At 41.7% G+C, this 21956-nt stretch overlaps 1 protein-coding gene across 4 annotated transcripts in view; it reads left to right on the top strand.

The window, feature by feature from the left end:
- RARA (retinoic acid receptor alpha) overlaps positions 1 to 21956 on the top strand; it is a 257712-nt gene that overhangs the window by 231511 nt on the left and 4245 nt on the right. For all 4 annotated transcript variants that reach the window (XM_089674390.1, XM_089674389.1, XM_089674391.1 and 1 more), the window contains 4 exons: positions 4485 to 4645; positions 8884 to 9060; positions 12914 to 13118; positions 17144 to 17302. In XM_089674390.1, the coding sequence (XP_089530516.1) occupies positions 4485 to 4645; positions 8884 to 9060; positions 12914 to 13118; positions 17144 to 17302 (702 nt within the window). The remainder of the gene's footprint in view (positions 1 to 4484; positions 4646 to 8883; positions 9061 to 12913; positions 13119 to 17143; positions 17303 to 21956) is intronic.

A 21956-nucleotide genomic window follows, 5' to 3' on the forward strand; every position in this document is an offset into this window, starting at 1 on the left:
TTGTTTACATAAACACAGGAGTGCCTAGGCACACATACCAGCAAGTACTTTTCTGGCAAGGCCATGGTTCTCACTGAATGCAATTTCCAAGTGGTCCCATTTAAAGCGCAACTCCAACCTAGTGCTGATATAGACACAGATCTATTGACATAGATCTCAGTGTCATTTATCTCCTCCCTCTTAGATTGTAAGCTCCAAGGATCAGGCCCTACTAACCCTCTTGTATTGAACTGTATTGTTGCTGTATTGTTTCCTGTTATATTGTAAAGCGCTGAGCAAACTGTTGGCGCTATATAATCCTGTATAATAATTTACCTTATATTCTATGAGAGTTAAATCACACTGAAGTGGTGAAAAAGTAATGCACAAACTACTTTTCAAATCACATCTATGAAGACGGTGCCATAGAAATACATCCGATTCAACTTCAGGTGCAATTTGTAAATCGTATGTCGCACCTGAAATCGCAGCGGTGTGAACCAGGGCAAAAGGTACATTGGTCAGGGTATTACTTAGACCCAATTGACACTGACATTCCTTCTTTATAACAAAGCAGATCCTTCCTTTTTGAGTTCACTTTCACCTTAAAGGTTTAATTCACAGTTTCAGAAAAAAATGAAAAGGTGAACTAACACCCTATACACCTCCCCCCCCAATCCCCGCTGTACTTACAGTGGATATAAAAAGTCTACACACCCGGTTTTTATGTTTATTCCCCCTCAATCCCCGCTGTACTTACAGTGGATATAAAAAGTCTACACACCCGTTTGTTTACTCCCCCCCCCTAAAATAATTCAGTTTGTTTTTCAATTGAGTTGTACAGTTTATAGGTCACATTAAATGTGGAGAAAGTTCTGAAATTATTTATCTGTCTCATTTTTTTACATTACAGAAACCTGACATTTTAATAGGGGTGTGTAGACTTTTTCTATCCACTGTACCTCTGTAGGTGAGGAGCTGTCGGTGCCCATGCAGCTGGTGTTACGGTCTGGGGATAAGAAATCTCCACTCTTCTTCTTCCTCTTCTTTCTGCATGTATAACAGGACGGATCAGAGAAATTCACTGTGCCAGCGCTGACCAATCAGAATTGCTCTGACCTGTCCCAGAGGTCCTGTAAAAATTAGCGGAAGAATTCTGGACCGCTACACCAGCTACATGGGCATTGACAGCTCATCACCCATGGAGTTAAGTGGGGGGGTGGGGGTTAGGGTGTGTGTTCACCTTTTTTCTTTTTTTTTTTTTTTGAATAGGTGAACTTGCACTTTAAGCTCTTTCCATTCTCTCGTGTTGCAGCGAATGTCAAACGTCGTGCTAACATAACACAGGGATAAAGTGCTAGTGCTTAGCAGCAAAAGCTCACCTTTTTTTTGTAAGGCAAGTCATAGATTATACAATTTTCTTTTCTTCCATCACAGGTAGAAGGAAAGAAAATGGCTTGATTCCCTGTCAACACAGTGAGTATTGATGGGGGAATCTCTCCTGCAGCGCTGTTGTGTTCTGTCGGTGGGGAGTCTTTCTTGCTGACAGAACACAATGATCACTGCTATAGCTGCCAGCAGTGATCACATGCAAAAAATCCAACAGGTTGGATGTACTGAAGTCAATCAATGGATAGACATCAGTACAACCTGCCTGCCCATTGATGGATTGAATTTCATCCCGTGGCTGCTTAACCAGGCTGATATTGGATCCATCTATGGTCGGCTTAAGTGATCCCATACCTGTACTGTGAATTGTACACGTCCTAGCATCAGCAAAAAATTTACATAAGTTTTAGTAACAAATCAGACTCCAGTTACCTTTTGTCAGATCATTGAAGCGATGAAGTTTTCTCTCCTGCTATGAGCTTCCATACTGATCACATCTTTTACTCCCCGCGGCCTATTCATTATGCCCAATACTGTCTCGTTGTGGTCCCTTTTATTTAAAGCCAGTCTTTTCACAATAAATCCTGAGTAATAGACTTTTACTCAGCATCTCTCTTTATTTCCGAGTTTTTTAGAGCATGACAAGGCTTTTGCTGACAAACAACACCCACCTGCTGACTGATCTCTATCTGCCTATTGAGACTCATCAGTACAGGTTGTTCTGGCGAGCAATTTAAAGTGCTATTGATGCAGTCTCTACTAGAACAATGAGTGCGGACACAGACTTTCAGGCAGTGCTTCCTGGGGAAAATACGCAGATACTTCTCTCCAGTGTAGTACTAGCAGGCATTCCCACAATATAAGAAAGGCTGTAATGTAAGTCCGCTGACTCTTTAGAAAAACCACAGATAGAACGCGTAGCTGATAAACATTCTGCGATTACATTACTCATGGTTTGCTTTCCACAGAACATATCTGACATTTTTTTTTTCCATTTATCTCATATGACACATATGTTTTTAGTATCAGTCATTAAAAGCAGGCTTACGCAAATATGGGTGATAGTAGACAGTGATGTTCTGCCTTTAAATCACTGTATAAGGCAGACCATAGATGAGTCTTTTTTCTTTCCTTCAACCGGCAGGTTAAATGAAGAAAAGAGAAAAAAAAAACTTAATTCCTCCATTCACACACTTGACGTGGATGGAGGAATCTTCCCCGTTGAACCATTGTATTCTGACAATGGGGAGACTTCCCTGCCATCAGAGTACAATGATCAGCTGCCGGTACTGATCGAGCAGGAAACTTGTACAGAAGTTGATTGGTAGATCAATTTCTGTACAATCTCCCTGCCCACACATGGATCAGAATTTGGCAGTCCCTGCTGAATCATCCGAATTTGGATCTATGTATCGCCAGCTTAACACAGCGGTGACAAGTTACATAGTTAGTCTGGCCGAAAAAAGACAAAAGTCCATCCAGACAAGTTGTTACCTGTACTTTATGTGGAAGTAGAATGATGTGCTGAAACCTTGAGATGAAGATGGTTGACAATTGTGTTCAAATTGTTGTCAATATTATGCTAATGGTGTCCCTGTGGGGTATCTGAATGATATGTAGGCAGCTGCCATGCACCAAAGGATTATCACAATCCCCTTGGGTTATATTTGAATCTTCAATTAAAGCGCTACCCCCCCCAAAAAAAAAAAAAAATATATATATATATTATACACACACACAGTGTATGTGTGTAGATAGATATATAGATAAAACGGTCACGCGGTCTGAGTTCTGGGCCACTCATCCACAAGCCTGTCAAATTAGGATGAGCGACTTTGGTCTGTAGAGCCGTGTGAACGAAGTCCTGAGCACAAGGACCTGCATAAACCTATAGAAGAGGCACTATCCAAAAATGTAAAGGCAAGGTCATCCATAAGAAATGTATACTTCATGGTCAGCCATATTTGTTGGGTATCATCATCAGTGACACACATTTTACCATATTGAGGCAATGTGTGTGGGGTTGAGATATTTGCCCTTGTTGCAATACAAAACTATTAAACTGGCCATGAAAAGAAGCATGAAGCTTACATCAAGGCATAATGAAAAAAAAATCCAATAAAACTAAATATACAGTACACCTCTGCAATGCAGGTACATATTGTATCCCTGAAAATTTAGGAAAATACCTATTGATCATTCAGAAATGCATTTAGCTCTTAAAGGATAAGGTCACCTTTTGAAAAAAATAGTACATGCACATTTTTTTTTTTTGCAGGTAAAAATAAAATGTGCATTTATTAATTTTTTCTCAGTAGCCTGAAAGCATTGCACCCACAATCAGCAGATCGTAATACAATGTCCGGCTCCTGCATACTCTCAGTACACTGTCTGCCTGTACCTTCCGTATGGGCAGGCAGTAATTGAAGTCCTGGAAGAATCCATAACCTACGAGAGCACTCACCAGCACCCTTTCTTTTCATTGAAAACTACAAGCCGTCTGCCGCAGTGGCAGATGGTACTTGTAGTCCATTCATTCCAGCTTTGTATTTTTATTTAGTAGGACAACATCTTATTAAAAACAGGTCCGACTGTAGTACGCACCTCTTCTCTGGCACTGTCATTACATCAGCAACTCTCTATAGCATTCATCACTTGTCCGCTGCCAGATGAAGAGGACTTGTCATCACGTGACCAGACCAAATCACTGTGCAGCATCACTAAGAAGTAAATACAACCTACATATATATGTACAGAGATGCAGTACATTTATGGATAAACTGTACATACAGTGTTTTGTACCTCTGTTTTCCAGCCTATAGATGTTCCAAAAGAATATTTCAGGCATGGTAGTGCCCATTGTTGTAAAGTTGGTAAAAGGTCTGGCTTCATGTCCTTACAAGACTCCAAGCTTTTCATGGCATGAGTTGTTGGATGGGTTGGGCTGTGTTCTCATTCTACAGCAGTGTCTATTTATATCAGATAACATCCAGTTCTGTAACTGGTGACACGATCTGACTTTTCTGCTCATACATGTCTCTGTAGCACGCTACACTCATTGATCAGCTGTTTGTTGTAGTCATATCTCAACTGAACCATATCTTCTCTCTATACAGCTGTACGGAATGACCGCAATAAGAAAAAGAAGGAACCCCCAAAGCCCGACATTACAGAGAGCTACGTGCTGAGCCCAGAGACTGAAAGTCTGATTGAGAGAGTGCGGAAAGCTCACCAGGAAACCTTCCCTTCTCTTTGCCAGTTAGGGAAATACACTACAGTAAGTTCAAGTCCACGTAGTCTCTTAATGTTTCTTCACCATAGAATATCCGAACGTTATTTCAGCATATGGTTCAGTTTATACACTCATGGCATTATTCTAAAGCATTTAGTTCCAATATGAGGCTGGGATGTTGACATATCTTCACCACAATCACCTGTTGGGGGTCCATGTGTGCCGCAGGCACTCATCAGCAGGAGGTTCCTATTCCCGGGTCTCATCAGCTTTAATGCCTCTTCAAATTCACTTTTTCTATCGCTGATGCTAGTTAACCTTGGGTCTGTATTAGCAGTGTGACAGAGAACAGTCAAGCCGCAAGAACTAAATGCGAGGTCAAGCTGTATAACAATTAGTCAAGCTGGAGTAACTTTGCATTGAATGCCAGACTTAAGCCGGTCATAGATGGAGCGATTTTCTTTCCTGCAGCCACGGGTTGCAAGAAAAGAAAGGAAAGTTGCTTGATTCTCCCATCAATACAGTCAGTGTTTATGGGGGAATCCCTCCCACGGAGCCGGCAGATGGGGGGGGGGCATTCCCATCGGGAGAACAAAGTGATTATTGCTAGTGGCTATAATAGGTGCTAGCAATAATCTCATGTAAAATCCGAAAGCCTGGTTGATCGATAGATCAACTTGGGTACATTCAGCCTGACCATTCGTGATTCGAATCTCGTCCGGTTCAGCAGGGACCAGCTGAGATTCGAACAGTTTATGACTGGCTTAAGGTGTCAAATCACAAAGGTTGTGCAACAAGCACTGGACAAAGCAACAAAGCCACTCTTGTGCTGTAAACTCTGCGCATCCAAACTAAAGCTGGCCATGCACTATTGAAGTGGTTCTAAAGGCTAGACATCAAGTGATATTAATACTTGTGAGCTAATATGGTGAAATATAAGTGATCAATTAATCAAATAATTTACTAATACATGCACATGTGGTTCGCTAGCTCCTTACACCAACTCATAAATAGTGCCACAACATACAAAATAAAAATTATATTATTAATGAATAATAATATTTAGTGCTGCGCTCCCGTGCTAAATTAATTATAAAAAAAAACTTGCAACAGTGATTATCAGTTCATAATCAAACTATATACTCAAAAACATATTAAATTAACAAAAACAATATAATATAATAGCCTTGATGCAAACAATTTCTGTGTTAAATGAACAGTCCTCTTGATAAATCCAAAAACTCGTGTTACCAAATGGGGAAAAACACCGATGAATATTAATATATATTGCGCTCACCTCCAATTTTTGCCTAATATATAAATAGGCAAAAAACACTTTTTGTCCTGACAGGACAGGTGAAAACTACTCCTGCTCCAGATCTCTCACTCAGCTGGTTGCAGGTTGTATGCTAATGATCCACCTGGTGTCTCTCCACAATGCTGCTTAATAAGATGGATATGGAAGGATTCCTCACTCTCACCTCCAGGAGTCTATTTGTCTATATATCCCCTCCAGAACTCCACATAATGGTATCAAAAAGAAAACGAGAAATAGTGTCTTATCCTTTTAAACATTTTAATAATCAAATAAGCAATTGCACTCACATTAAAAACAATCAAAATGCGTCTGTGATAAATGCCTGTGTGTGTGGTCATCACACTAACAATACACGCCGTTAGCTAGCCGACAGAACGTGGTGACTTCAGAGCCCCTCCCCTACGCGTTACGCCACAGGGTCATGTGGCTTCATCAGGGGGATATGATTCATTTAACACAGAAATTGTTTGCATCAAGGCTATTATATTATATTGTTTTTGTTAATTTAATATGTTTTTGAGTATATAGTTTGATTATAAACTGATAATCACTGTTGCAAGTTTTTTTATATAGTTAATTTAGCACAGGAGCGCAGCACTAAATATTATTATTCATTAATAATATAATTTTTATTTTGTATCTAAAGGCTAGACATGTTTTACCGTAATGCATTCCCTGCATTAAGGTGAAATATGTCCCATGAATTTTATCTGTCCCCCACCCTCCACACTCCCCCGCAACCCCCATTTTGGTCATATCCCGATCCAGCACTGTGCCCTGTTGTTGGTAGTTCTCACCTTTCTTCTCTGTTCACAGAGGCAGCTCCTGCTGCTGTCAATAAAATCCTCTGAGTACAGCGTGGGGCTGTGCCGCCCCTCCATGTCTGCCCCCATAGCCAGGAGGAACAGAGAGTGCTGGTGGGGGACCCCAGAAGAGGAGGTTCACAGAGCAGAAATATATAACATGTTTGTTATTTTAGAGAAACCGCTTTAGAACCACTTTAAATTGGTTGTTTTAATTCAGCCAGTAGGCTGAACGAAAAAAAAAACGAGTGCATTCCTCCCCTCAGCTGTCAGAATACAGTAATTGGTGACTGCAGCCGCTGATTGAGGACAATGTTTCCAAAATGTCCTTTTGACAGAAGTCAATCAAGTGATCGATTTCTATCAAGCGGCAACGGCCACACACTGATCGAAATTCGGCTGGTCCTTGTTAAACCAGTCAAATTTCAATCAGTGTTGGCCAGCTAACTTTGCAATAGCTATAAATGCCACTCTGGGGCACATGGTAGAACCGGAGAGACAACTCCAACATTTTGCTGCCAGCTTTTTCAAGGAGTACTGAGCCACGACTGTTTCCCCCAGAAATGGCATGTGTTTAGAGGAGAGATCTTATTCCAAAGACTGGTCTGCTTTAAAATTCAGTCTTTCAAAAACTCCTATTTCCCTTGAGCAGACCTTGGTAGGCGAAATTGCTTGCTTGCTTTTTTTATATCTGTAGGGCTCCAGCTATAATATTTATCCTTTGGAAGAGTTTGGCTCTGCCAGCGTTTCTAGGAAAGCCTTTCTTAGTCACAGGCGATGCTCAGGATGGACGGTGATTGGCTGTGTGGCCAACCAAACTGTGAAGTTCTACTTTAAGCCACACTGGTTTTGACTGATGAGTCATGGAGAAAACATGAATGCAGGATGTGGGTGGGGGATCAGATTCCGTATTCTGTGTTCACTTTAGATCCATGTGATGATAAGCGGTTTTAATTTTAAGTGCACTTTATTGTTGAATAGATTTCTACCCGTCAAGTGTTGATGAGGATCAACTGGTAGACATTACATTGCTTAGGTTTAAACTTGTCTAAATCTAGCTTTACAAACTATGATCTGGTTTATGGTTCTTGTCAAGGAAAAAAAAGCCAGATGAAACCATCTAGAAGAGGAAGATGATTGTGGTAGGGTGGGGGAGAGTAGAGCAAGAGTGATAGGGGAGAAGGGAGGCAGAGCAAAAAACGTATTGCTGGTGGGGAGAAACGATTGGTAGCTGATTGTGTTCCACTGTTAGAGGATACAGAGAAGGAAATGAGAGAAGATGTTTATTTATGAAATGTTAGATGACATTTTATATCTCTTTGGGAGTTTTTCTCCACTATGGTAGTCCGGGAATCACAGGCGGTCATAGGCCACCTGTATGTGAAGAGACGGTGCACGGGCCTAGTGCATTACCTTAACCTCTTCGCGCCGGCCGAACGCAAATGTGCGGCCTCCCGGCGTCTGGGCCTAGATGCCAAGCGGCCGCACATTTGCGTTCTATTAAAAAAAACGTGCTGAGAGTGCATGTTCTGTGCGCTCCCAGCACACATGTGCGGTACTCACGGAAAGGTCCCGATCTCCTCTTTGGATCGGGACCTCTCCCAGTCATGTGACTGTCGTGACGGCGTGTCACGGCGGTCACATGACCCTAAACCCCGCCTCCTGGCTTCTAAAACCCTTAAAGGGTCGGGAGGCACCGGCGCCAAGGGGTTAAAAATTAGATTTATTGCTAAAAAGTAAAATACTCACAAGAGAAATAAAATCAAATGGAAAGCATGTCACAAGAGATGCAGTGTGGTCCAAAACCCCTGAAGGTAGTCAGGTGGGGGACTGTAGACCTATGGATAGCTGATGGCTGACACGTTTCAAGGTTGTACTTCTTCCTCAGAGCCCTTCCTCATAGGCAGTCTACTGCAGACAGCATAGCTTTGTTAAAAAATGGGAGACACAGAATTCTATAAGTAGAAGAACACAAAAGTGGTGGTAAGGCAGCGAACTCATAGAGTGGGGCTGCCATACAAAGCACAGGGGATCGGAGAGTGTGTTGTGGTGAATACAGTGGCTGGCATCGTGAAGATAGGGATATAGAGCAGTGTGAACAGGTACAGCCATCACTGGGATGTAGGGAAGATAGTGTTATGTTTTTCTTTTTGTTTTTCTAGAACTTTAGTTCGGAGCAGCGAGTCTCGCTGGACATCGACCTCTGGGACAAGTTCAGTGAACTCTCCACCAAATGTATTATCAAAACGGTGGAATTTGCCAAACAGTTGCCGGGATTCACCACTCTCACCATCGCTGATCAAATCACCCTCCTTAAAGCAGCCTGCCTGGACATCCTGGTGAGTGCAGATTATCCTACCCTATATATTAAAGTATAACTAAAGGCAAAACCTTTTTGTTTGTGTTTTTTTTGATAGAGGGGAGGGTGATTAATCACTTAACCCCCGCCCTATAGCAGAAATACTGCTAGAGGGCGGCAGAGTTGCGCAAAATCACGTGATTTTGCACTTCCATGCAGAGGGCACACATGTACGCCCTACCCACGCCTCCATTAGTGGCCTTGGCTGTCGATCACCAGGTCCCGGCTGGTGATTCCCCACCAGCGATCGCCGAGTATCACTGACGGGGGAGAGACCTGTATGTAAACAATACAGATCTCTCCCCTGTCAGCCCCAGCATGCTGTTTTGTATTGCTCTGCATATAGAGCAATACAAAGCAGCATACTTACAAGGTAAATCACACACAGCACACATAGTAAAATGCACACAGTTAACCCTTTGATCGCCCCAGATGTTAACCCCTTCCTGCCCAGTGACATTAGTACAATGTCAGTGCTTTTTATTAGCACTGATCACTGTATTGGTTTCACTGGGGATGTCAGTGACAGTCAGTTCCCCCAGTGTCAGAATGCCTGCCGCAGTCGCTGATCATTACTAGTATAAAAAAAACAAATTCCAGTATATATACCGCTATTTGTAAACCTCTATAACTTTCACATAAACCAATTAATTTACACGTATTGGGATTTTTTGTTTAGCAAAGGCGTAGCAGAATAAATTTTTCCCTAAATGTATGACGAAAGTTTGATTTTTTTTTTTTTACTGGATATTTAATAGCATAAAGTCAAAAATATTGTTTTTTTTCCTAAAATTGTTGGTCTTTTTTTTTGTTTATAGCGCAAAAAGTAAAAATGCACAGATGATCAAATACCACCAAAAGAAAGATCCATTTGTGGGAAAAAAAGGCCAGAAATTTAATTATGGTGCAGCGTTGCATGACCGCACAATTGTCAGTTAAAGTAACGCAGCGCCGTATCGCAAAAAATGGCCTCCTCAGGAAGGGGGTAAATCCTCTGGAGGACAAGTGGTTAAAACACCTGTCAGGTTTTTATTGCTGTCTGTGCCCCTGTTAGGGAAATTCTCCCTCTCTGTCCTGTTTACCATTATTGAAAGTGAAAGTAAAAGAAAATCTAACATTTTGGGTTGTCTCCAGAAAGGTAATAGTGTAGAAATCTTCCAATGGGGACACTAGTTCTGGTGACCTGGGAGCCCCAGGAAAGTTCCTTAATTTACAGGGATTTGCTTTCGCTTCCTGTTTTGGCTATGAGCAGGAAGTGAAGGTAAATCTCTGCAATGGGGCAAAGATGGCAACAATAAACCTTACAGGGGTTATAACCCTCACTTACTCTATCCAAAATGGGAAAAAAAAGTTTTTTCCCTATAGTTCTACTTAAAATAACTTTTTTTCAGTTTATACTATCAGGATATAAAACTAGCTATACTGATTTTAAAACTGATCATATAAAGGGTGCCTGAGGCTGGCCATAGATGAATTGTATTTTGTTTTGTTTTTTTCAATCAGCCAGCAGGCCAATCAAAAAGACTCATGGATTCCCCAATCCACACAAGAAAGATGGACGGAGGAATCCTCTTCACATTTCTATTGTATTCTGGCAGCAGGGAATTCTCTGTTGTCAGAATACACTGATCAATACTGCAGCTGATTGGCTGCAGCCACTAATCGAACGAAAGTTTTCCAACAGTTCAACAAAAGTTGGTCTTTAGATTGACTTCTTCCGACCAGGAGTGACCATAGATGGATCAAAATGCAGCTGATCCCTGCTGAACCATCTGAATTTCTACTGTCCATCTATGGCCAGCTTAATTGTCTTTTTGTGGATAATCAGATGCATCTTTGGAAATGGACTCCTGGTCTCATTTGCTTACACTGAAAGATTGCTTAACAACAGTCTTTGCACATGGCTACCTATGCATGTACCAGTAAGGAATGTACACTACTGTTTGGCTGGTAGCCAGTGTGTCAGCCTCCATCGAAACCTGTTCTTTCCTTTGATGTCCTGATGCGGAGAACCAGCATCTTCTAACAATGACTTTTTGCTGTTGCCGATTACAATATGTGCCAACAAATTTATTTAAAGGGGAATTATTTTGAGGTTGGTTGGGCATTCAGGAACAACGCAGCTACCTTAAAGGATAAATAAATCAAAAAACAAAATTGTAATATATTTTAGCTTCATATAAACAGGCGCTTGCCTTGGTACAGTAGAATTCCACTTTCTAAAGCTGGCCATATGTTATCTCTAAGGTTTGAAAAATCATTTGTCAGAACATTCTCTCTTGCCATCAATGAGTCAACTAATTTCGCTTGGAAACCCTTGAAATTTTGCCCAGACCTGCTATTTAAATGGAATCATAGACGTATTAAAGGGGTTTCATTACAATAAGTATGGTTTTTCCTTAATGAAAACCGCATTCACAGTTAGCAGCTCGTTTTTCAAAAATTTTCCATCCTGCGCCTTTGAATTTTGTCTCCATGATCAAAAATGAACATCGATTTGACCCCCAACTAACCATCAGAAAATCAAACAAAATTTCTGAAAACGAGCATTCTGCTGGCGTATGGCTGGCTTCATATTGGCTGCATTCTTTGTAATGAAGATACAAATGGTCACCTCCAGGTAGAAAGGGACCAGCGGATGTGTTTTCCTGCCATAGCGCTGTTCCTACGCTTTGATCTTCAGCCCCTTAATGGTATGATAAGCATACTCGATGGTGTTGACATAGAAGCAGCTGCAGAATGTCACATGCCTTCCTTTAAATGTCTTATTCTGTAGATAAGGTCAATATATGGACAATAGGTAAAGCTGTGTGAAGTGTGAACAAGGGTTATCATTTATATTATAGCTGTTGTAAATTCTATTCATGGGTTTTCCGTTAAACACATTTTACTTTGCAATAAACCAGTTCTTGACTTTTCTTCATCATTTTTTATTATCCCTTGTTTCTCATTATTTAGGGTTGTAGCATTGACACAAGTCCTTTTGCAAAGGTGGTAGTGGGACCCAACAGCCTGTACCCCTGCCGGTCCTTTTCATATATCCCTCTACTTGGGTTTCTTGTCAAGAGGGAGACTTGCTGTTGAGTGTGGATGGAAAAATCTGTTAAGCTGCTGCCTGATTGAAAAACAGTCATGGGTATGGCCAGCTTTGGGAAAAAAGCGGTGGTTTGTAGCGCAAACCCCATGCTGCCTGTGTGTTGGCTGCTGTGGTTGCTGAATCACTGTTGAGGGTGAGGGCCAACAGGATTGACCACTGATTGGTATATCTGTGGGTGTGGGTCCTCCACAGAGAACACTAGGAGACCGATTGGTTGGGAAGGATTGTGGTAGGATTTTGGCCAGATTGGATTATTTTCTGTCAATAGTCACTTCTCCTAAGTTAAAGCTTACATTGGGATGCCCGCTGAACATCAAGGTTTGCTCATGAGACACAACAATGCATACTAATGTTAAAATCTGATGAAAGATTGCCAACAGTTGTGTATGTACATAGGACTTGCTATTTGGTGCAGAGGCGGACTGACCATTGGGAAACTCAGGCACTGCCTGAGGGCCCGGGGTCAGTAGGGGGCCCCATGAGATGCCCCTGGTACCTTTTTCATAGGCTTTTTTGAGTTTGGGCAAGGACACGGGCCCCATGATCCCCTATTGCCCGGGGGCCCCATGAGTTGTCAGTCCACCCCTGATTTGGTGTCAGCTAGTTGTGCCTTGTGTATGTGCAGCATATTTCAGTTCATTTGCACATGTAAAGCTATATGCTCCTTTTCTGCCCTTTCAGAAATTTCTTGTTGTCTTCTTATTTCATCTAAATGGCATTTCTTATTTTGCCACAGATCCTACGAATTTGCATACGTTATACCCCAGACCAAGACACCATGACGTTCTCAGATGGTCTCACACTTAATAGGACGCAGATGCACAATGCTGGGTTTGGACCCCTCACGGATCTAGTCTTTGCCTTCGCCAATCAGCTACTACCGCTAGAAATGGACGACGCAGAGACTGGTCTCCTGAGCGCCATTTGCCTGATCTCTGGAGGTAAGGCTAGAGTGTCTCCTAATGCTTTGTGGTAGCGTTTATAATTTTGTCACAAAGCTGGTCAGCAAAGTGAAATGGCTTTCTTTAGCTTGTCAATTCTGATGTAAGTACACTGGTACAGGGGCGGACTGACCATTTGGAAACTCGAGCACTGCCCGGGGTCAGTAGGGGGCTCCATGAGATGCCCCTGGTACCTTTTTCATAGACTTTTTTGAGTTTGGGCAAGGACACGGGCCCCATGATCCCCTATTGCCTGGGGGCCTCATGAGTTGTCAGTCCGCCCCTGCACTGGTAGCAACAGTATATGTTTAGCTTTGGATAGAATGGGGAAAAGGTTCAAGCCCTTTAAAGGGTTTAATGCTGGTTGTATCTCAAAGGTAGCTAATTTCCCTGATTTCTTGTTTTATCAATAGGATGACAATTTCTCCAGCAGGGACTTGGATGGCAATAAAAGTGCTTTATTAGTAAAGCTTAGAAGGGTTAGAACCTCTGTTATTGTATGCTATGTTAAAAAAAAATTTGCAAGTGCAATTTTAAAGTAGACCTCCAAAGACGTTATCTTTAATACTTGTAAACTAGGACCAGATAGTGGCTGGGGGTGCTAGAAATCCTCAGTTTCTTCATGCCAGATACTACTCTCAGCTTTGAGCTTCTTTGGGTGCATGCTGACAGTGCACAGTGAAGGATCAAGCTGCTCACTCTCCCTCATCCATTTTTAAAGAGCCTTGTACTTTTTTTGATGAACACAAAGCATTCTTTGAATGGAAGAGGATTTATGCGCCCCTCCTCTCTTGCTGTCAATTCACAGAGCGCCTTGCATTCAGTGAAAAGATAACAAGGCTTTTTGTATGTGGATGAGGGAAGAGGAAAAGGGAGAGTGAGCAATTTGATCCTTCACTATACACTAGCTGGAACTCTGCACTTGACACTCACAGCTGACAGAAGTCAAATGACTCTTCCTGCATCCCACAGGATGAATGAGAGAAATCTAATCACATATGGCTAGCTTACCCTTTGAGGACCTAGGGACGTATTTGTCCCATGTTATTAATTGCCTGTATCATCTAATTAAGAACTTAATATACTTTTTTTTTTTTGGTTTGAGTCAAAATATTAGTTCTTATCAACAAATGGATCTAGCTTTTTGCCAATTATTTCATGAAATGGCTTAGTTACAGCAACTGAAGTGTACAAACTTTAAAAACAAAAAATTGATTCTTTTGGCGTTCCGTAATCTTTATGGTCCTCAAAGGGTTAAGCTCCAGCAACTTCAATTTTTTCTGTAAAGGTGATCTAACCCTTTAGAGCGAGCCTGCAGTGGGTAAAGAACTGATCCGCGATAACTAATCACAACTATTAATTTATGTGCATTTAAATACAAGTTTTTTTTAAACCTTTATCTTTGGGTTTTGTGCGCTTACCCTTCATGTAAATGTTTTTTTGCTCGCACTGTAAGAAAATGGACAAGCGTGGACAGATTCAACTCACAATGTATCAGTGTGGTCTGGAACATTTGAGATTTATACCCCAAAGCTGTTGCTCCAGATAATCATCGTTATATTAAGTGCAAAGGGCAAAAGTAAAAACATTTCCACAGTTCTTCCCGTAATTAATTTTCGATAATTAATGTATATTGACAATGCAAGCATTGTTTGCTATGTCCTTTAATTGCATAATGTCTCTTTATGTTCCATTCAGTCAGCAGCTGCCCAGTTATTCCTGCCTGTCTGGAGCACAACGACTCGATTAACCAGACTGCTGCTTTAAAAGCTGTAAAATTTGTCATTTTGACAAATTGATGAATGTTTTCTAAATGTTTTTTTTTTTTCACTGTGATCGGATTTTGTGTTTTAGAATTGTATCTTTGGACATGTCTTCGTGGAAAGGGTCATTCTGCCACCAAAAAAATGATAGTCTGGTTAAAGTTTTTAAATCTGAATCCTGGGTACAAAAAATGTAATGGAAACCTATGCCTGATTAGCCACAAAGGATATACATCTTCTTTGTGTGCATCAAATGCATCTGTAATCCCAGATATTTATTTATTTCAGGTACTTATATAGCGCCGTCCATTTACGCAGCACTTTACATATATATTGTGCATTCACATCAGTCCCTAACCCTCAAGGGGTGTACAATCTAAGGTCCCTAATTCACATTCATACATACATATACTAGGGACAATTTAGACAGGATCCAATTAACCTACCAGCATGTCTTTGGAGTGTGGGAGGAAACCCACCTAGTCACAGGGAGAACATGCAAACTCCAGGCAGGAGGTGCCGTGGTTGGGATTCAAACCAACAACCCTAGTACTGCTATTGGAAAAGGATGGTGGCAGCAGCATCTCTGTGTTGCACATGGCCTGGAGAGCAGAGCTGTGGTTTGGAACCAGCAAGTCTACCCGCTTCAGGAAAATACAGGATGGGGGGGGGGGGGGGGGCAGAGACAAGACCAGTCAGCCTGCAGAAGGAGACAGCAGTATTGACTGGTCTTTAGTACAGGAAGTTCCTGCTCAAAGGCAAAGTTTCATGATGGATTGCTGCACTGATCCTGAAAAAACACACAAAGCACAACTAGATTCAAGTAAGAATACACATTCTTCTTATGTTTTGACAATCTTGGTTTAACCAAGAGTTCAGCTTTGAATTTTTAAGACTCTGATGGACTCAATACATGAGATCTCTACGCAGTTGCAGAGCAATTTTGGGGAAGTACTTACCTCTTTTTTGGATTTTAAAGGAAAGCTGTCATGACACCAAAATGGAGGTTGCTGATGCTCACCTGTCCTTCTGAAATTGGCAGTTGTCATGCTGAGCCTTGTTCTTCAATACTTGGAATTATTGATGCAGAATAACTATGTAGATACAGGCTTCTGTCTACCTGACTGTATACTCGCTCTGACTTGGGATCCAGTGACAAGCACAGATGCAGCATTTATATCAAATCAGAAGCCACAAGTGTTGCTTCTTTTGAACATAGCAAAAAACAATGTTTCCTAATGCTGGCCATTCATGAACAGATTTTGTGACAGTTCTGGACGTTCTTGATGAAAAATGCAATTGAATGGAACAGAATAGTGAGGCTGCAAGTTAACATTGCTACAGAACTAGATATGTGCACCCAAGCACTTCCGCCTGGCAGTAGTAGGGTCGTTGGTTCGAATCCCAGCCACGGCACCACCTGCCTGGAGTTTGCATGTTCTCCCTGTGCCTGCGTGGGTTTCCTCCCACACTCCAAAGACATGCTGGTAGGTTAATTGGCTCCTGTCTAAATTGGCCCTAGTATATGTATGTATAAATGTGAGTTATGCAGGCCTTACGTGGTTCGAATTCCGACCGTTTTTTCGTCCGAAAATCGAAACGTCATTCGTTCTGTAATCCGATGATGCTACCAATGATTTCGAAAAACGGTCGTTTTTCACAAATTTTCCAGCATGCCCGATAAATGAAATGAGGAGGAATCACGAAAATCGGCCAATGCCATTGCCCCACTAACAGCGAAAATCGGCTGATTATTCTTAGGTCTGATTTTTGTACGAAAATCGTTCGGAACTCGAACCATGGATGGCCTGCATAAGGGACCTTAGATTGTACACCCCTTGAGGGCAGGGAATGGTGTGAATGTACAATATATATGTAAAAGCGCTGCGTAAATTGATGGCGCTTTATAAGTACCTGAAATAAATAGATCAGTCCTAAAGTTATAGTTGATGAAGGCCTAGGCATCTAAACTTTAATGGTCTCTGGTCATTACATTTTTTGTTCCTTTTTTTTATTATTAAAATTCATTTTGGTGAAAACTTGAAACAAAGACATTGTAGTATGAATACTTCACTATTCTATAAATTGTCAGTGAATGTGAATCACCAGCGCCACGTGGTGGTCAATATTATGTAAGTTGTATATACTGGAGATGGTAAAAAAAATGTGCCTGCCTTGTGACTGTAGCCATCCATTATTGGCTACAGTGAATGTCTCTGATTGTAAGGACATATTATAACAGTTCAAAGTATCTGTTAACAGATCGGCAGGACCTGGAGCAGCCGGACAAGGTGGACAAGTTACAGGAGCCTCTACTGGAAGCGCTTAAGATCTATGTTAGGAGGAGACGGCCCAAAAAACCACACATGTTCCCCAAAATGCTGATGAAGATCACAGACTTGCGAAGCATCAGTGCCAAGGGTAAGCATGTGTGACCGTTTAGGCCTTCTTGTACAAAAGTATTAAAGTGAACTTTTCAGACTCAACTAACTCTACTATTCAGTTTTATTCCTTCCTCTGATGTCCCTCATTAGAATGTAATACTAACATGCCTGAAATGCGGCTCCTTCTGGGTGTCGGTATCCTGATAGATTTTGTCATTTTCCTACTCTTAGCTGCAGCATGGGGTGGTTTTCTTGCAAAAATAATAGGATGATGAAGCGAGCGCTTATAATAAAACCAAATGTATAAAATATGCAGCTGAACACACTAAAAGGTAAACCAAAATGCGTTCAGATAAATTGATAAAATAGATATTGGTGCAGCGCTAGGATTAAATGGAAATAACCAATTCTCGTCTTATAAATGCATGTATAGGATAAATGCGTTTTGTTTAATATGTAATAAACAATAATAACAATAATAATCTAAAAGTGAATGAATAAATAAAAGTGTAGATGTTTATAAGAAACGCATAACCATGACATGTGTGGTGATAATATAATGTCCAAAATTTCTTTAAATCTGGTATGATCTTCAAATAACTTTCGTAAAGTCCCAGAGTATAATTTCTCCTTAGGTGGGTGTACTAAACATACAGAGTGCGCACTCACCAGATGCGCTAATAGCGCGTTGTATAATGTACTCCTGGTATACACGGGTCCCTCGGGTGTGGTCAGGTATGCAGCCTGGGGGTAGATGGTCTTCCTAAAGGTGCTGAGGTGTGATGGCCAGTACTGGTAGCTCAACCTCTTCTGGATGCTGGGACATTCACTAGAAATGGTGCTGGGGGATTTAAGGTGCTCAGTGCAGAGCAAGAATTAGGGATATCCCATAGTGTAGTATTTAGAAGATGCTTTATTGATAGTACTTAAAATTGTGTTAAAAGAACATACAAAAACTGCAGTATAAAATGAAAATGTCACAATAATGGTCGCATAAGATATGCACACGAATGACTGACCAGCTGGAAATATGAAGGGGGGATCCGACGGCTTGATGTCAACGGCTTGCAAGGGCTCCTCCTTAACACGTTTCGAACTCAGCGTTCATTGTCAAAAGGGGTATGCCTGTGTGATTTGAAGATCATACCAGATTTAAAGAAATTTTGGACATTATATTATCACCACGCATGTCATGGTTATGCGTTTCTTATAAATATCTACACTTTTATTTATTCGTTCACTTTTAGATTATTATTGTTATTATTGATGTTTATTACACATTATAAGCAAAACGCATTTATCCTATACATGCATTTATAAGACGAGAATTGGTTATTTCCATTTAATCCTAGCACTGCACCAATATCTATTTTATGGTTTTGTTGCAAGGCTGGGCCATAAATAGCCAAAATCTTTGGCCAGCTGGTACCTAGTGGGACCCTGATCTCATTAAATCAACATTATTTAGAGGTGTTGGTAATATTCAGTTTTTTTTGCCAAAATATTTAGTATTACTCCATTAGTGAATGAGGGGGAAGTCTCTACATGAGGCTGTGGGTGGGGACAGCCCTAAGGGCTCTTTCACTCTTGGCTGTTTTACCAACACGTTTGGTAGGCGTTGGTCCGGCGTTTGCGGAGCGTTTTTTTAACGCTCCACAAACACCGCATGCACGGTCTAGCAGCGGTTGCTAGGCGTTTGCCGAGCGTTAAAAACGCCCCACAAATGCCTATAATGCAGTTTGAATGGTGTTATCGCTCCGCAAACGCGTCGCAAATGCACTGCAAACGGCAGCCGGGCGTTTGCGGAGCGGCACCATAGACTAGAATAGGAGGCTTCAACGCCTCCTGAATCGACCAGAGGCGTCCGTTTTGCCGCCACGCGACGTAAACGCTCCCGTTAGAACAGCACCATGTGCTGTAATGTGCAAAATTTTCCGAGGCGTTAGGGAAGCGGTAAAAACGCTTCCTCAAACGCCTTTCAGCCGCCTGCACATAACACTAGTGTGAACGTAGCCTTACAGAAGTCATTGTGGCCTAGGTGAGGAATAAGGAAGTACCTGTCAAAAATGGTACTTGCTACCCCCCAAAAAGGTACTTTTTACCCCCAAAAAAGGTACTTGTTACCCCCAAAAAACTTTGTAAATCTGTAACAGGGAGGGTTAGAAAGAGGCTATGGGGAAAATGTGAGTGAACGTCTGCTTTAGTCCTCATGCACACGGGAAGTTTTGAGAACACTGGTAACGTTAGCTGTGTAAAGTCACGTTAAAAACGCGAGTTTTTCAGCTTTTTTAAGCATCTTTGCATTAGCGTTTAGCAGTGTTTTGCAATGTTTAGCGGAGTTTTTAGCAGTTTTGTTTTTACAAGAAAATTTTTTTTTTTGCTGAAAAAAAAGTCCAAAAACACAGGTTTGTGGCATTTTAGCACATTTTCAGCGCTAATGTTTTTACAGCTAAAAAAACTCCGCTAGAAACCCACTAATCCTGTTTTTTTTTGTTTTTTTTTTTCCAGCCAAAAAACATCCCAGCCAAAAAACGTTTATTACAGTCTGTGTGCATGGACACATAGGATAACATGCTGGGGAGTTTACTGGCTGTAGAAAAAAATGTCAAAAGCCAAAAACGGCAGCTGTAAAAACGTCAAGTGTGTATGAGGATTTAAAGTGTACTCCTGAAAAAAAACTTTTCTTTATTTCGGATAGAGGGAAGAAGGGTTGGAAGATTTTTTTTTCTATCTAGGACTCAATTAGGGCTTATGCAAATGAGCATACTGGGCTGCATAATGTAAAATACGGCCATGTTTTTGTGCCTGGGAGCCACTGTTTGTGCGGATAAAGGAATTTTTTTTTTTCGTTCAGCCCACTGAGTGGTAAAAAAAAAAAACTAACCGTGTACAGCCGGCTTTCATCAGCCATAACCCTGAGTGATATGTATCGCTTATAGGCAAAACATCAGTGGCAACATCTAGCATAGTACACTTCAGCATTTCAGTGCAGAGAGGAGTTTTGAGATCAGGGCAGACAAGGAACTATCAGCAGAGTATATAGGGAGGAGTTTATTTTTTCAGGGACTTTATGGTATCGGAAGAAGGACTGAAAATATTTGTGAGTATTCTAACCGCTATCACCAGCAGCTGTCAGGATACCCAATCAGTGGCTGCAGCTGATTGGCTGCATTCACTGTTTGGCCGTTCTTTCTCCACTTGGCTCCTTCCATTTTTCACTGGAGCTTTTTTGAGCCGCTGGTTTCAGTGTTGGCTGAAATTCAAGCTACATATAACCGGCCTTATCCTTTGAATCAGTCCGTGTGGTGCCCATTCCCTTTACCCTCCTGGTTCTACCCCCTTCTTCTACCCCCTTCTTGTCATTCAGCTGTCAAATGTCAGAGGGGCTTCAGATTGTATTTGTAAGTAAAAAAAAATATGGCTATGATTTTTTTTTTCCAAATTCAGTAAAAAAAAAAAACAACAACAAATAATGTGAACAATAATTTGTTTTCTGCTGATTATTACACACATCTGCAGGATTTATATTTCCCCATGTTAATGACGTGTTATAATACGGTGGTAAAGTTCTGCTTAAAGGTTCAGTTCACCCAAAATCCACATTTTAGTCTTTGAGATGTGATGGAGTGTAAAACCTTAAATTAATTCTAAAGGTTAAAACTAAAAAAAAAAAAAAAAAACAGACATTTTATACTTACCTGCTCTGTGCAATGGTTTTGCACAGAGCAGCCCCAATCCTCTTCTTTTTGGGTCTCCTGCCAGCAGTTCTGGCTCTTCCCCCCCCTGCCAAGTACCCCCAGTAGCAAGCCTCTTGTTGTGGGAGCACTCGAGCAGGCTCACTCCTGAGCCACACTCCCGTGAATGGACATTGTCCATTCACACAAAGAGCGTGGCTCGGCCTCACCCCCCGCTCTCCCCTCATTGGCTCCCTGGCTGTGATTGACAGCAGCAGGAGCCAAAGGCTGCCGCATGAGCCAATGAGAAGAGAGAGTCCTGGGACAGCCAAAACTCCCTTGCACATCGCTAAATCGAGATGGGGCTCAAGTAAGTATAACCCTAGGTTCACATCTGTGCGGGTGGTGCAGCTGTGGATCCGCACAAAAATCCATGCAGCCGCACCACCTGCACAGAGAAATGCGGACCCACGGGCGGGTGCCATTAGTTCTAAAACTGGAAAACGCAACCGTACTGGGAACCGAGGTTCCCGTGAGGGCTGCGTTTTCCAAAGAAGTGAAGGGACTTCTCTGCGTGTCACAGGGCACAGGAGTCCATTCAAATGAATGGGCTCTTGTGCCCGTGCAAAACGCAGCCCGCACGGCTGCATATATGTGAATCCGGGTTTAAGGGGGAACTGCACTTTACTTGCATAGAGTGCATGAAGGTAAAAAACCTTCTGCCTTTAGAACCACTTTAACATTTCCTTCCTCTTGGAGGTTTCTCTATTTGTGAGGTACTTAAATAATGGCGTCTGCACTCTGGCTGTGACCGTTACAAGGTGTCCCATTCTCCCTGCTAGAATTGTTAGGGTTATACTCTGAAGGATGCAGGATAGAGGCTGAAATGGATAAAGGTGGGCAGGTACACCCAAAACTCCCACATGGAAAAGAGCAGAGTTAGGAATTATGGCCAGCCAATGTTGGAATATGCAACACATAACAAGACTGGAGCTAACACATCCTCCAATAACTAAA

The sequence above is a fragment of the Staurois parvus genome, unplaced genomic scaffold (assembly GCF_062004578.1).
Source record: "Staurois parvus isolate SC_StPar_1 unplaced genomic scaffold, SC_StPar_1.0 ptg000151l, whole genome shotgun sequence".
NCBI lineage: Eukaryota > Metazoa > Chordata > Amphibia > Anura > Ranidae > Staurois > Staurois parvus.